General features: G+C 43.0%; 1 protein-coding gene across 1 annotated transcript in view; it reads left to right on the forward strand.

Annotated features, from left to right (window-relative positions):
* The window catches only part of LOC144499054 (dedicator of cytokinesis protein 4-like), a 386914-nt gene that overhangs the window by 254684 nt on the left and 115220 nt on the right, over nt 1–17010 (forward strand). The window contains exons 26-29 of the mRNA XM_078221109.1: nt 493–587; nt 10744–10819; nt 16687–16787; nt 16952–17010. Coding sequence (XP_078077235.1) covers nt 493–587; nt 10744–10819; nt 16687–16787; nt 16952–17010 — 331 coding nt within the window. The remainder of the gene's footprint in view (nt 1–492; nt 588–10743; nt 10820–16686; nt 16788–16951) is intronic.

Consider the following 17010-nt stretch of genomic DNA (forward strand, 5'->3'; position numbering starts at 1 on the left):
CCACATTGCTCCACTGTCCTCTGTGAAATGTATGCCTGGATAGCTTGAGTAGTTGGAGGCCGATGATTGCATCTAGTTAAAGTAGGAGAGAGCCTCCCCACCTTACAATGATCACTGTAACTCTTCGTATCTACTGCAAATGTGTCATGTTATTCACAGAGGAACTGATGGTTTAAGTAAATAATTTGGAAAGTGGGAAGAATCATTGTTCCCTTGATTTTCATTAAAAGGGAAAAAAAATCCTAGTGGTTTTGCATTTTGTGTAATGGATGAAATAGCTCACTGATATTACCAGCTCAACTTCACAAAAATGTGGCGTCATAAAAAAGTTGACGTTTGATTCTCTACGGTGTTTGTTGTAAAGGTATGGCCTTTCCCACCCCTGACCATCCGCTACCTATTTCTATAGAAGAAACCTACTATGTAACGATTAACGTCTCCATGTTGAGGGCTTCTGTAAAATTAATACGCAAATTTTATCTTTCCTTTTAGGATTTTCTACTGCAGATTTTTACAGTGTTTAAGATTCTTATAAGACCAGAGATGTTTCCAAAAGATTGGACGATAATGCGCTTGGTCACCAACAAGTAAGATGGTATCTCCTTAGTTTAAGGTATATCAAATATTGGGGGCAGTGCTTTTTACGAGGGAAGGATATTAACTCGTCAGCACTGACTTTGCAACAGATAAGTGAAACAAAGAAACAGTGAACCAGGCTGGAGTGCACTGGAATAATTTGAATTTGGATTCTTAATTTGAATTTGGATTTCTTAATTTGAATTTTGGACCTGTTTCCGAATTGTTACAATGCAGTTTCAACATTGTATTCATCCTTGGAATAAACGGAGAGGAGCCGTCAGAGTTGGGGCAAATAGACAGAAAATGTACTGAAATTAGATCATTTCTGCAGTGTAAGCTTCTTCATAATAAGCACTCCTATTCAATTATGCAGAATTCTATTTGTTCAGCTGAATACTTTCTTGAACAACCCTCACAAGCTGGAAGTGAAGTGAGAATTCCCAATGAGGATATGCATATGTAATATTATGTAAAAATTCACTCTGTCGGCTATTTCAGTGAACGCTCATCATAGATACCTGCAATATCTGTTACTACTGTGAGTGGGATGGTGATGGGCTTTTTCCAGTGTTGAAGACATGATCTGCACCAGTTTTCATTTCATCACCCAGGCAATCGACTCGAAAATCAAGTGGGTTTTAAAAGGGTAGATAATTTGCTTTGCCTATTTATTGGTCAGGCAATGAAGGTGGAATTCTTTTCTCTGTATGGCACACAACAGCTCCTATATTGTCCCGAGAGTTTCTAACACCTAGTGGTTGCAGAGTCTGACCTTACAGGAACTCAGATATTGATCAAACCCCTTTCAGAAAATATTTTAATCCTCATTTTTCTCCAGTAACTGACTGTGAGACTTCTCTCACAGGAGGACCATAATGTGATTTGTACTGGAGAGAGATCTCGGAATGAGATTTTCCCCACTCCCTGTTGGCAACGTAACCAGGTTCACACCCTCGAGTGAGGAAGAGAATCTGTTTACCATCAATTTAAATATATTTAATATTCATAAATGGCTTCTGGGGTCGCCCATGTTTCTCCAGCACTGCCCTGCCCCCTCCCACCAGTGTGACGTCAGCCTGGCGGGAATCACTTCAACATTCAAGATGACTAGACTGGGGGTGCGGAGGTCAGTGCCGCCACGGGTGGTCAGGGGGATGGTAGTGTCAGATTGGCACTGTGGGGAGGGGGGTTGGGTATAGATTGTCGGTGATGAATGGGGGGTGGGGGGGCGGGTGGGCAAAGTCCATTTGGGGGGGTGGGAGGGGGTTCTGTCTCTTCACTTTGAGATTGGGGCACCGATTATACTGGTGTGTTTAGGCTCACTTCCCCCTTAAGAATGATGCCACATAATACCAACACCTGCTTTCTCTCCCCCCACCTCTCTCTCTCTCTCTCTCTCTTCTCCCCCCTCCTCCCGCCCGCCCCCCCCCCCCCCCCCCCTCCCCGGGGAATGCTTTCATTTGACAAAGTGTCAGAAGACCTGGAGAGAGAACCTGGCTGTTTCTCTCGGGTGAAACACACCAGGGCGGCGATTCTCCCATCTCGCTACGCTGTTTTTGTAGCGCAGCGGGCCGAGAGATTCGAGCGGAGGCCGTTTCGTGGGCTCCCTGCTGGGCGCTATGGCCTCCACGCATCTCCAGCAGCTGGATTTCCAGCACCATCAGCTCCGTGCCGATTTCTGGCATGGGACTGAATAAGTTATGTAAATACATACTTCCATATATTTTAAATCCTATTAATGGGTCGGGACTGAAATCTTTGATCCCACTAGCCTCTCTCTCTCCTTCTCCCCCTCCCCCACTAGCAGTGGTTCACTCCAGCAGAGTTTAGTATAGCTCCCCACTTGTGGAGAGCTGGCGGCCCAAACCCACTGCAGTGAAGGTGGGTCATCGAGGTCCCCCAGAGGGTTGGGCATCGGGGCAGTGCCAAGGGGGTGGGGCCTGATGGAGGCGGGGCCTCTCGGGGTGATCATTGGGGTTGGGGGTTCCCACTGCCTCTCTGCATTTAGGCTGAGTGACACAGGAAGGGAGGTCAGTGATCGGGCTGCCAGCGAGGTGGGGGTGGGGGGGGGGGGGGGGGGGGGGGGGTCAGTCTGCTGGGGGGTGCGGGGCTGCAGGGGGGTGTCAGCACTGTAAAGGGGGTTTTGGGCTGTTGGGGCGGGCCCCAGACACATCTGTCCGGGGCGCCAGCGAACGGGCTGTGGAGGGTCGCATGGCCTGCAATGCGGGGTTTCCAGGGCTGGCCTGCGATCGAGCTGGCCAGCAATCAGGAGGCCAGAAGGCGGGACTATTGCCCATGCGCCAATCTCAGCGCTGACAGATCGGTGCATGTGCAGTGGCCCAGTCAAGCGCTATGCTGTGGGAATAGGCCTCGCTCCTGGACTTTTGAAATGATTTACGCTAGTGTGCACTGCAGTGCACAGAGTGTGGGAGATTCATTTTGAAACTCCCGCTGAAAAAACCAGCATGGTTTACTCCAGTTTTTACGCAAATTCAACACTTCAAATTTTTTGGGGAGAATCCCCTCACCAGTTTTCAGTCAGAACCTGACAGTGCCATTTTTCAGGAAAACTTCGCCGAAGTTTTGATCACATTTTGGAAACTCAGCCAGACATCTCAAAACTTGAAACCAAGTTGGGCAAAATAACTCATAGCGAGGAAAACTGCAATAAAATACAAGATGTTGTAACAACATGATTAAATTTAACCATCAAATAACCCTTTGTGCCTTTTAATGCCTTCATCATAGTTTTTGTGAAAGTTTGTGTTTGAACTTGATGTTTTTTGTCAAAGCCATAACACTATGAACTGAAATTCATTTGTAAACTCAAGTATATGCAGAACATTGGGTTTCTCGCAATTTGTCAGCACCCTTCTGTAATGTACTGACAGAATATGTTCCGTTGGCTTCTATAACTTCTCAAATTTTCTATAAATAACTTTGAAAAACAAATGGACAAATATTAAAAGGTTTGAAGTAATATTTATAGTAATTTTTTAAAGAAGTGTTTTGTAGAAAGGGAGATAAATGATGTGTAGGTTTTGTTTTGCACTCTATAAACTTTGAAGTATTTAACTTGTAAGATGAAAGAGACATCTCAAAACTTGAAACCAAATTGGGGAAAATAACTCATACCGAGAAAAACTGCAATAAAATACAAGATGACATTAAGCTTGCAGAATGGGCGTTTGTCTACCAAATGAATTTCAGTATAAATAAGTGTGAGGAGAATAAGGGGGCCACATATTCCTTGGCAGATAAGAGTCTGAGCAGGTAGAGGATCAAACATTTAGGGGTACTGCTAAAAATCATTGTGTAGCAGCTTATGTTAACAAGGGCATTAAAAAAGCAAACAAAGTACTGGGGTTAAATTCTAACAATGTTATGGTATGTCAAGTGGTTGCAATTTGTGTTTTGTAATGGGAAGGTATTCAAAATGAGGAGCAGAAATTTTAAACCACTCTTAGAGATCGTAAATATTAAATTTAAACATTTATTTTAAAAAAGGAAGACTTAAACACACAATATTACATTTACACAGTTAAGAGTCAGTCTGCAACATTTTTCAGAAGATTTGTTTCGTTAAACTAAAAGTTAAAAACTTCTTTCTGGTAACAGTAGATTTTCTCAGTAAAAATTGTCACAAGCATCCACTGTTGTTACAAGGTCTATGTGGGTGGCTGCAAGCTGCGTTCTCCACAGGTCTCTTTTCAGCACGCATGCTGTTCAAGATCTCATGCCCACACCTACTATATACCCTTCAATCTCTCTTTAAATAGGTTTTTCTCCTTTCATCTTTAAATCTATTGTTTTACGTAGGAAATTCCCTTTCCCAGAACATAGAGATCTTTCATTTTTTAATGTCTACTACTTTTGGGTAAAAATAAACTCAATGCTTTGCTTTATGCATTTATAATCTTTACCAATTGCACGTTTTCCTTGTGAAATATAATAGTTAACTTCCTAATGCAAATTTTCATTCATACTACTCCCCCTGGTATTCCATCTTCGCCTTGCTCATCTGCACTTCAAAATACTTGCATCACCTCTAACCTCTTTTTGATGTTTTTAACCTTGCTGTCTAACTACCTCGAGTCTAATTAATTTGGTCATGCATTCACATGAGCCTGTTTTACAGCATACCACTGTGATATTGGGAAAATATTGAAAAGTGTAATATTTCTGTCACAATGCGATAGAATTGGAGAGCAAAGAGCTTGCGTTAAACTTGTATAAAATGTTTGGTAGACTACATTTCTGGTGCACCATTCTTTTCCATTCTGTTGAGGGCATAAAGGCACTGGGGTGAAAAAGGCTTGGAAGGATGATGCCGGAACTGAGATTATACCCAGCAGGAAAAGTTGAACAGTGTGGGGCTCTGTGTTTTGGAAAAGCAAAGACAGAAAGGTGACCTGATGGATTGCTTTTAAGAGCGTGAAAGGGTTTGACAAGGCAGACATACAGATAATATTTGTACTTCAGAGGATAAATAGGGCAGCCACACAAGGAATTTGAATTGGTAAAGTGGGGGAAGGCTCAGGTAGAAAATGCCATATAAAAATAGTTCAGAAACAAGGAAAAGGAATGAGAGTATCTTGTAATAGTTAAGAATTGTGCTTTAGGCACCACAAGTAAAGGGAAAACTAAAAAATATAAGGATCTTCAACGAGGAGGGAGAACTAGATGATACATTAGAGCAGAAAGACAGGTTAGGATGCTGTTATGATCCCAGCTGGTAATACTGGACAAGTCAGATCCTAGGATGAAACCGCATTTGTGTTTTTTTTTATATTTAGGAACCATGGAGGAAAGTTACTGAACAAACTCTCAGGAATTTACTGATGAACTTTAAAAATAAAGAATAAAACATTTATTAAACGAGGAAAAATGAACTGTATTTACACCAGGCTAAATGGTTGAAAAGATTTCGATAGAAACGCAGGAAAAGGATTCAAACTCACACCATTCCTTTTATCTCAGCAATACTATTACAGACATAAAAACCTCGATGATTTCCCACACCAAGGGTTCTTGCTTCTGGTGGATTTCTGAATGTTCACAAGATGCTTTTTCTCCAGCTGGTATCTCTTGCTAAGACACTCAAAACTGCACTCTAAACTCGCTATTACTTCAACTACACAGCACGAGTTCCCTAAACTCAGTCCCCCAGCAGTATTTATTATCAGAGAGTTTAGAATCCCGTCTTCACTCTGACATGCAGATTCCGATCTTCTTTTCTGTCGTTTTCTGTGTCTGAGAGTCACTGGACTCCTGTCGCTCGGCAACAATGCAATTTTTTTTTCTATCTGTGCTTTTTTTCTCCCAAAATTGCTAAACTAATATAAAGGCAAAATACTGTGGATGCTGAAATCTGAAATAAAAACAGAAAATATTGGAAAATCTCAGCAGGTCTGACAGCATCTGAGTCAGGATGAGAGCTCTGACAAAGGTTCATCCTGACTCAATGTTGGCATTTCACTAGAAATGTTTGCACATTCTCCTCGTGTCTACGTGGGTTTCCTCCGGGTGCTCCGGTTTCCTCCCACAGTCCAAAGATGTGCAGGTTAGGTTGATTGGCCATGCTAAAATTGCCCTTAGTGTCCTGGGATGCGTAGGTTAGAGGGATTAGTTGGTAAATATATAGGGATATGGGGATAGGGCCTGGGTGGGATTGTGGTCGGTGCAGACTCGATGGGCCGAATGGCCTCTTTCTGTGCTGTAGGGTTTCTAAGATTTCTAAGAAAGATGGAGGCTGAGAGGCGACCTCATTCTGGTCGCCGTATTATAGGAAAGATGTGGAAGTGTTGGAAAGGGTGCAGAGGAGATTTACCAGGATGTTGCCTGGTATGGTGGGAAAATCGTATGAGGAAAGGCTGAGGGGCTTGAGGTTGTTTTCATTAGAGAGAAGAAGGTTAAGAGGTGACTTAATAGAGGCATACAAAATGATCAGAGGATTAGATAGGGTGGATAGTGAGAGCCTCTTTCCTCAGATGGTGATGGCTAGCACGAGGGGACATAGCTTTAAATTGAGGGGTGAGAGATATAGGACAGATGTTAGAGGCAGGTTCTTTACTCAGAGTAGTAAGGGCGTGGAATGCCCTGCCTGCAGCAGTGGTGGACTCGTCAACGTTGAGAGCGTTCAAGTGGTTATTGGATAAACATATGGATGATATTGGAATAGTGTAGATTAGAGGGGCTTTAGATTGGTACCACTGGTCGGCGCAACATCGAGGGCCGAAGGGCCTGTACTGCGCTGTAATGTTCTATGTTCTCATTGAGGTCTACAAAATTATGAGAGGCATAGGTAGGGTGGATCGTCAATGGCTTTTTCCCAGGGTGGAGGGTGGGCTACAAGAGTGCACAGGTTTAAGGTGAGCAGTGGTAGTTTAGGGGAAAGATTTTCAGTGTTCCTGGAACGCACTGCCAGTGGAAGTGGTAAACGCAGGCAGATTCGCAATGTTCAAAGTGTATCTTGGAGTTATAGAGATTTACAGCATGGAAACAGGCCCTTGGGCCCAACTTGTCCATGCCGCCCAGTTTTTAGCACTAAGTTAGTCCCAATTGCCCGCATTTGGCCCATATCCCTCTATATCCATTTTACCCATGTAACTGTCTAAACGCTTTTTAAAAGACAAAATTGTACCCGTCTCTATTACTACCTCTGGCAGCTCGTTCCATACACACCACCCTCTGTGTGGAAAAGATTGCTGCTCTGGACCCTTTGTATCTCTCCCCTTTCACCTTAAACCTATGCCCTCTAGTTTTAGACTCCCCTACCTTCGGGAAAAGATGTTGACTATCTACCTTATCTATGCCCCTCATTATTTTATAGACCTCTATAAGATCACTCCTAAGCTTCCTACGCTCCAGGGAAAAACGTCCCAGTCTATCCAGCCTCTCCTTATAACTCAAACCCAGTAGCATCCTTATAAATCTTTTCTGCTTCTTTCTAGTTTAATAATATCATTTCTATAATAGGTTGACCAGAACTGTACACAGTATTCCAAGTGTGGCCTTACTAATGTCTTGTACAACTTCAACAAGATGTCCCAACTGCTGTATTCAATGTTCTGACCAGTGAACCAAGCATGCCGAACACCTTCTTCACCACCCTGTCCACCTGTGACTCCACTTTCAATGAGCTATGAACCTGTACCCCTCAATCCCTTTGTTCTATAACTCTCCCCAATGCATACCATTAATTGAGTATGTCCTGCCCTGGTTTGATCTACCAAAATGCATCACCTTGCATTTATCTAAATTAAATTCCATCTGCCATTCGTCAGCCCACTGGCCCAATTGATCAAGATCCCGTTGCAATCGCAACACTGTCCACTATGCCACCGATCTTGGTGTCGTCTGCAAACTTACTAATCATGCTTCCTAAGTTCTCATCCAAGTCATTAATATAAATGACAAATAACAGTGGACCTAGCACCAATCCCTGAGGCACACTGCTGGTCACAGCCCTCACATTTGAAAAACAACCCTTTTCGGAGCGACACTCCGAAAGCTTGTGCTACCAAATAAACCTGTTGGACTTTAACCTGGTGTTGTGAGACTTCTTACTGTGTTTACCCCAGTCCAACGTTGGCTTCTCCACATCATCAAATCTGTCAACAGTCTTCTGTCATCAAGCCAATTTTGTACCCAATTGGCCACTTCACCCTGGATCCTGTGCGATTTAACCTTGTGCAACAACCTACCATGCGGTAGCCTGTCAAAGGCCTTGGGAGACACATGAATGGGAGGCAAACCGAGTGATAGAAACTGCGCATCAGTGCAGGCTTGGCGGGCCAAAGAGCCTGCTCCTGTGCTGTATTGTTCTTTATTCTATTTTCTCCACAGATGCTGTTAGACCTGCTGAGATTTTCCAGTATTTTCTGTTTTTGTGTCACCAAACTACTAACCTATTTGTAACCCATGTCTTCATTTCAAGGGTTGTAAAACCTCACAAAAATGCATGTATCTAAATAAATCCAGAAAACCTGAACATTTTGCTCAGAGGTCCCAGCATCAAGCTCACAAAAGAAAACTAAATGAAATTGAAACCATGCTCCACCTTTTTAACACGCACATATAAATCTAACTCAAACTTTAAGTCATAAATTGTTCCTCACAATGCCCTGTTCCTCACAGTGCCCTGCATGGATACTTCATAAAAATGCACCAAATATAAGAAACAAATTAAATAAATTGCTGCTGGAAATTAAACTAGGAGGGTATGACATGATAGCCCTTATTGAGGCATGGGGCTGAATTTTTCTGTGGGCCTTGGGATCCCAAAGGCATCTTTTAACAGATATATTGAAATTAAAATTTTGAAGGTTAAGGGCAGTAGGCCCCGCATGAAGGAGGGTTAAATGCTGCCAGGGGGATTGTTGGAGCAGGGGAATAGTCCCTGCTTTGGTCAGTGGAGCCTCTGGATCCCCTGGCCTTCTGGATCACCACAGGGAAGTCACCTCCATGAAACTGGGGGCTGCCCTGCTGACAGCAAAATGCTGGCAGTCCTTAAATAGCCTGTAATTGGGGACTTAATTATGCAAATTGACTGCCATAGCTGTGGTATGGGCAGCTAATCTGCCATCTAGTCCATCACTGGGAAACTTAGTCAATGGCAGGACAGTGATGGGGATACATGGACCTGGCTCCATGCTCTTTCACCAATCTCCCTGCCTCCATTCCTGTTGGGATCTCCACATCATCCATTCCTGTTGTCCAGCGACCAATAACTTTCAGCCTGTGGTCACAAGACACTAAGGGTTGGGCAATAATTATGCCAGGTTATGAAGTCCACAGGGAAAATGGTAAAAGAGGAGAAGTAGCCTTCTTGATTTAAGCATGAAGTTGCTACAATATTAAGAGAGTGATCGAACAAGAGATAAGCAGGCAATGAAGACTTTATGGGTTGAACTTAGAAATATAAAAAGAGTTAAGGCTGTGGTGGAAGTTGTGCATTGGCCTCTTGGTGAAGTTGTAGTTTGTATAAATGCAAAGTTTGAAAATCTTGACAGTCTTATCAAGATAAAGAAGACAGTGAGGAGTCACGTAGAGTCTTGAAATTGATAACAGTGACATTGTCAGTGACAATATGGGAATGATGGACATACTGAATAATTATTTTGCATCAGTACCTGTAGCGATCAGTGTGCCAAAAATCCCAAGGCAACTGATATTGAATCAGAGGCTAAACAAATTTAACATAAGCAAAATAACATTATTGCAATGACCTGGACTGGGACTACAAGCAGTCCCCAGATTCTTAGTCCCGAAGTCCAGGAGCAAGTAAATGCAGGGGACCCTTGAATGGGGTATGTGCCCCGCTCCCCCTCCCCTCCCCCAACACTCCAGTTTCCACCTGAGTCCTGACCAGGGTGAGTTGGCAGATTTCCACCCTATCCCTGAGCTCCTCCCAGCCTCAAAATTAAGGTCAGGCCTGAAGCCATCCGTAAGTGGCTAATAATTGTAAGGGTTGGGTGAAGGAAAGGCCACCCAGGGAATTTGACAGGCATCCTTCCCAAGTTACCCCACGCCTGCAAACCCATTGATGGGCGGGTGGTATGGGGTAGCACTGCGGTGGAGCTGGAATGATCATGATACTTAAGGCAGTTGCCAAAATTTCTAGAATTTTGAGAAGTTTAATGGATTCCTGCCAACTTGACCACTTTTCCAGCATATGTTTCTGCTGGAAACGGCAAGTAGTTGATTTCCAAGAATGATTTTGCAGTGGTCAGTGTATAAGGGATGTATCTGAATATCTTGATGTGGGGATGCCGGCGTTGGACTGGGGTGAACACAGTAAGAGTTTTAACAACACCGGGTTAAAGTCCAACAGATTTATTTGGTAGCAAATACCATTAGCTTTCGGAGCGCTGCTCCTTCGTCAGATGAGAGCACATTTCCACTCCATCTGACGAAGGAGCAGCGCTCCGAAAGCTAATGGTATTTGCTACCAAATAAACCTGTTGGACTTTAACCTGGTGTTGCTAAAACTCTTACTCTGAATATCTTAACAGAGATAAGCATGGATGTCAGTACAAAACATGACGCCGGATATTCATAGGATATTTTTAATTCAATCCCAGTGTTTCCACCCAAAGATATAAAGCTGGTACTAAGTGATCCCAATGTCAGGAGCTGATTCTTGTTTTTCTAATATTTCAGTGTGATCATCACTACAATTCTCTATCTCTCCGATGCACTTCGAAAGAATTTTCTGAATGAAAGCTTTGACTTCAAGGTATGGTCATTTTAATATTGAGTTCTAATACTTTGTGGGTATCTGCTTTTAGACTTACTGTTTGCGTTTACATATGAACATTATTGTGGTTTCTGTTCTGCTTAGATTTGTCTTAAGGAAATAATGAGCAACTTTTGGAGTAATTAATAATGCTAGTATTGTTTGGGGGATTCCTTCATTGATATCACTCCTGTGACCTGATGGTTTTTGCCAATGGAGGTGTTTAAATTCTGTAAATTAAAGAAATGCTGCAGAGGCAGCTGACAAAAACCACATGGTAATTTTAGCTCCTCCCCAGGAGACTGTTATGGGCAGTGGGGAGGGGTGTGTGGGGAATAGAGGTATTACATTATTAAAATGGGAAAGCTAACTCCAACCTGCTATAAGCATGTCTACTTCCAGTTTAATGGGGGCAAGTTCCGAGTCTGATGATTAACCCGCCCTTGAGCAAATCATTAATTATAACATTTAAATGAGGCTCCGTGCCTCCGATTTTATCTGTGATTTAGAGTAAATAGCTCGGGGCTGGGTTTCCCTGAGCTCAGGAAACTCAACAGCAGAAGAGAAGAGGGAGCTCGCAGATCCAGCAGTGAAGTGTTTTGCCAGGATTCCTAATGGGCCAAAGAGAAGCAGGAGTCCTTCCTTGCCACCCCCAGCACCTTCCAGTGATATGCCTCCTCTCTGCGATTTTCAGACCACCCCCTGCAATCACGTACCCTTCTCCCTTCTATTTTTTTCTCATGCTCGCTGCCCTCTGAGACCCTTGGCCCCACCCCTCACCTACCGACCCTCAATCTGCTGTTGCATATACAAACTGGGGTTGTGACGGGGGAGGTGGTGAACATAGCCCAGTCCATCACGTAAACCAGCCTTCCATCCATTGACTCTGTCCACACTTCCTGCTGTCTCGGAAAAGCAGCCAGCATAATCAAGGACCCATGGACATACTCTCTTCCATTTTCTTCCATCAGGAAAAAGATACAAAATTCTAAGGTCATGTAATACCAACTCAAGATCAGCTTCTCCCCCTGCTACGATCAGATTTTTGAATGGACCTACCATATATTAAGTTGATCTTTCTCTACACCCTAGCTTTGACTGCGACACTATATTCTGTACCCTCTCCTTTCCTTCTCCCCTATGTACTCTATGACCGGTATGCTTTGTCTGTATAGTGCGCAAGAAACAATACTTTTCACTGTATACCAGTACATATGACAATAATAAATCAAATCAAAAGCATTGACAGGCACCTCGATTCCCTCCCCATTTCCCAGAACATACTGGGGGCCATAATTCTGAGCCTTCCCTTGCAGTTTTTAAACAATGCCAACATGTTCATGTCGGCTAGGTTAGCCCCCTTTTGTCTTGTTTCTCCGAGCACTGCTACACTTATGCAGACATTAACGGATCATGTCATGGATTTGGTTGCAAACATTTCAATCTATGCAGTGACTGGGATATATAAACCCAGGCTTGGCTTGTGGGTTGGGGTTATGTAACTAGTTTCAATGCGCTTCATGATGCATCATACCCTTATCTGGGATATTGTGCTGGCTCCAGCTTGTAACTGAAACCGACGCAGAACTACTCCAGCATTGAATCACCCACTCACTGAAGCGAAAGCAACTGAATTGCAGTGCAGTTCAGGTGCCGTATTTAGATTCGCTTTGCTAAATTTGCACAAATACAGCCATCAATGTGGGATGCAAATCCTAAACCACAGAGATTCATTTAAGCAGTCAGATTTTCCAAAGGCATAAACAGGATCAGTGTCACCATCACAGGGTTACCATGACCATTTGCAGGCTGCTGGAGTGCCCAAACATCAGGATATTAACAAAGGATCACTGGGCACTTTGTTACACACTTGAAGGAACATGAAAAATTAAAATAAATTAAGCGTGGCATGCTGACACAAACATTGTCGCATCAGTGGAGTGGTAGGACATGGGTATAAATTCAACATGTTACTGATCTTAACTGTGCCATTACGTGAGTCACTTCCCCACAGGTAGTGATTGGCGATGATTCATTCCAGTCTGCCCTTACACTCTTAGCAGTGAAGTGACACAGGCCTGGAAGCACAGCATCCAACTGCCTTAAGAGCTAAAAATGGTGCATGCTGCAGGGGACCCATGAAGGGGACTGGCAGAAAAGACCCTCTGTTAAATATCCGATTGTACACTAACTTTCCCTTTCAATTCTGAATAGTACACTTAAGACTAATCCTGCTGGATCACTGCTGAATCCAACACCTTTGAGTACGCCGTGAATTATTCAAGTGTTTATGATCACATTTTATCCACAGTGCATTGTGAAGAATGGTACATAATAGCATTTATGCATTACATTTTAATGTATTGCACTGATCCTTGTGACAGAAATTTAGAAAATACATGTTGCATTGTCAAAATTACGCTGATGGAATATTAGTATTGTTTCTTCAACAATGTGTGAAAATAATTTTGAAATGATTTAATTTGCCACAGTCATTTTAGTGCAAGCATTTAATCACAAGGTTAGAAACCCTATTACCAAACACCACTGGAGTTGCTTGTACAAACAGTGAAACATGACTATTATGTGCTAAAAGCTTGGAACCATCTTCAGAAGCAGATTTCCAAGACAAACATAACATCCGTGCTAACTAGTTTGGCTTCCATCAAACAAAAATCAGCTGTTAAGTTTCAGAAGGAAAGTAGACCCCTGACATGGGGTCAGATATTTGTTTTTGGGTTGGGACTAAGATGTCGGGATAATTTCCAGGTTCCAACTCTGCATGGTATCAACATAACATGCTGCCATTTTTGAACAAAAGGCCACTGAGTGGCACATTAACTAACCAATTTGAGACAATAGGCAGGCTGCCAAATGCTGGAGAGCTAATAGGGTGCCTTCCAGCACTAAAGGCGCTGAAGCCTGCAGGTACAGGAAAGAGAAGGCTCCTCAAGTTGGAGGCGCCATCTCGTTGAGTCATAGAGCAATACAGCACAGGAACAGGCCCTTATGTTCAACCGGTCCATGCCAACCATGGTGCCCTCCCAGCTAGTCCTAATTGACTGTGTTTGGCCCATATCCCTCTAATCTAGTGTCTCAGCACATTTTAAAATGGTCTGTAAAAGAAATAGCCATAGGGGCAACATCTCCTCTGGGGTTTCCTGCAGCTGTGGCCATGCATATATGGGGGTGAAGGATGCCTGAATTTAATCCTAGGGTGGCTACCCTCCACCCCTGGTGATCTGCCTCCAGGCATCTCCTGGGCTCTGGATGCCTGGTGGCTTTAATTGGTTTCTAATTATGTTGACAAGCTACCTGCTGCTTGTGGCTGGGCGGCCCTCGTCTTACCCCTTTAATAATTGCCCAGAGGAGGGAAAACAGCAGCATACTGGTACACGAGCCCACGCTGGGAAATTCCCGGCCTGTCTGCCACTGTTCCTGCTTCTGACAAACTCCAGCATTCAACTCGGGGAGTCCTACTCAACTTCATTTCAACGTCAGACCCAGGCCTCGATTCTGGATTTAGAACATACCAATGCTGCAGTTATATTGCCAATGTAAAGTGAAATTGTTTCACACAGTTGGAGAGTAAATGCACTTTTAACTTGCATTAGACAGTAACACCTTGTACGATTGATGAACCAAGGTCTTTTGGACAGAGTTCATTGCGCCAAAAATAGCACCAAATAATTGTCAACTGAACTTTGTATAGAAAAATCACTAATGACAAAAATACTGGTTCACAGGTAGTTGTTGAAATTATCAGTTATCCACTGATGATATGATTAACGTCATTAGCATGGAGTGCATTCAGGGATAGCTTCACCGCAGAGTGGCTGCAGTGACGAGAATTAACCAAAAGGTGATTTCAATCCGCTCGCTGTTTGAATCAGATCTCACCATGTAGAAAATTGTGAGGTGGGATTCAGATCTATGGCTTGATGGACCAGTTCATTACACGGCAAAGATTTGAATTTTCAGGTGTTTAATTTTTAATTCCAACGTTTATTTTGTTTTGCGTCATTTTTGCGAGTATCGAGAAAAGATACTTCCATGCAACAGGATGCAAGCGATTTTGTTTTCAAGGCGTGAGGGGTTGAAAGATGCTAATTACAAAAGCAAAGTGTTTAATTCATATTTGCTCAATATTTTGAAGAGGACTTGAGCTGCTTGTCGCATTGTCCCCAATTACATTCACTCACAAAGATGCCAAAGCTTCACAACCCTGCCTATGCAATTCTACGCAAATGTACACAGATGGTATGTAACTCTGTGTTAAGAGCTTGAGAGCGTGTGCCACATTTCAGGTGTTACAATTCAAAGTGTCAGAAATACGTACGTGAAAACATTTTAAAAGTTAGTTACGTGTTTTGGTCACAATAATTCATCAAGCAATGAATTCCTGAAACGTTCCAATGTGACACAGGCAATGCAGCTTTAAATCCAACTAGTAACTGTAAGTTTACAAACCCCTTCGAATCATCAATGTCCTTTACTAAATAGTGGATAAATATGACGGATTCCAAGCTGTATTTACCTTCAACAATTAGACTTTGAAACTGTAAGGAGAGTGATTAGAATCACAGAATCATTAGAATCATAGAAGGAGGCCATTCGGCCCATCATGTCTGCACCGACAACAATCCCACCCAAGCCCTATCCCTGTAACCCCACTTATTTACCATGCTAGTCCCCCTGACACTAAGCGGCAATTTACCAGAGGTAATCCACCTAACTCGCACATCTTTGGATTGTGGAAGGAAACAGGAGCATCCGGAGAAAACCCACGCAGACACAGGGAGAACGTGCAAACTCAACACAGACAGTCACCCGAAGCCGGAATTGAACCCAGGTCCCTGGCGTTGTGAGGCAGCAGTGCGAACCACTGTGCCACCGTGCCACCCTTAAATAGCAGCTTGCCTTCGCAGCACAATAATACACAGCACGCCTGTTGACTAACCATGACCCCATGAATAAGACTAAATATATTTAATCCACAGCAAATTTTTCACACTGAGTTACAGAAAATGCTTAATTATTTATATATTGATAGGACTATCATCAACTTCAGATGGCAAAAACAAAAGAAATATATACAATTTGGATGCAGAGGGAGCGTACGGCTCTCACAGTCAATGTTGTGCACAATCAGCATGCACCTCACTTCACTTGCCCTTGCTTTATGTGCGTATCACTTCAGTCATACTGGTAGGAAAAAAAACTACGTGGACAGAAATCAGCAGCATGTGACCATCCTGCACGTGGGCAACAGTCAACAAAATGTATCGTGGGCCACACTCACAATGCAGATGGGCCGCATGTGGCTCCCGGGCCGTAGGTTGCCCAGCACTGCCTGATGGTATATTGATCCTATCATTCTAAAGCAGCCTACAGATTCCTTCAGGGGACTGAGAATAATTGGATGGGTCTTTCAAAGAGTCTGGATGGGCACAGTGGCCAGAATGTCCTTCTCCAGTGAAGATTCACCAGTAAATGTATAATTCTTTCTGTACATGTGTAAGTTTTGTAACTATGTATCCTTTTTAAACTATTGGTCCAAGGATTTGCGTGTTAGGTGGATTAGGCTTGCTAAATTGCCCCTTAGTGGCCCAAGATGTGTAGGTTAAATGGATTAGCGATGGGAAATGTGTATGGTTACAGGAATAGGATGGGGGAAAGGGCCTGGGTAAGAGAGTCGGTGCAGACTCGATGGGCCGAATAGCCTCCTCTGTACTGTAGAGATTCTATGAGATCAAGAAACCTTGCACGTTATGATGTATAGAAAGGATTTAAGAGGTCAGCATATAAATATGTATCTTTTGTAGTGTTTCAAATCTGAATGTAATTTAAAAATTCATCTTCCGTAGGTGTGGGACTCGTACTTCTATTTGGCAGTAATATTTATCAATCAGCCTTGCCTTCAACTCGAGATGTTTTCACCTTCTAAAAGGAAAAAAGTTCTAGAAAAGTAAGTTGAATTATCTGTTGCTGTTTCTGTACAAAGGCTATATATACATGTTTATTTTAATCCTATAATTATGCTTGGGTTACTGGAAATGAATTAGTTCCATATTTCAGGTTCCACTTGTTGATTTTATGTTCATAATCTTAAATTTCCAAATTAAATTACAGATATGGAGACATGAGGGTGATGATGGGATGTGAAATCTTCAGTATGTGGCAAAATCTAG

Source organism: Mustelus asterias, chromosome 9 (genome assembly GCF_964213995.1).
Source record: "Mustelus asterias chromosome 9, sMusAst1.hap1.1, whole genome shotgun sequence".
NCBI lineage: Eukaryota > Metazoa > Chordata > Chondrichthyes > Carcharhiniformes > Triakidae > Mustelus > Mustelus asterias.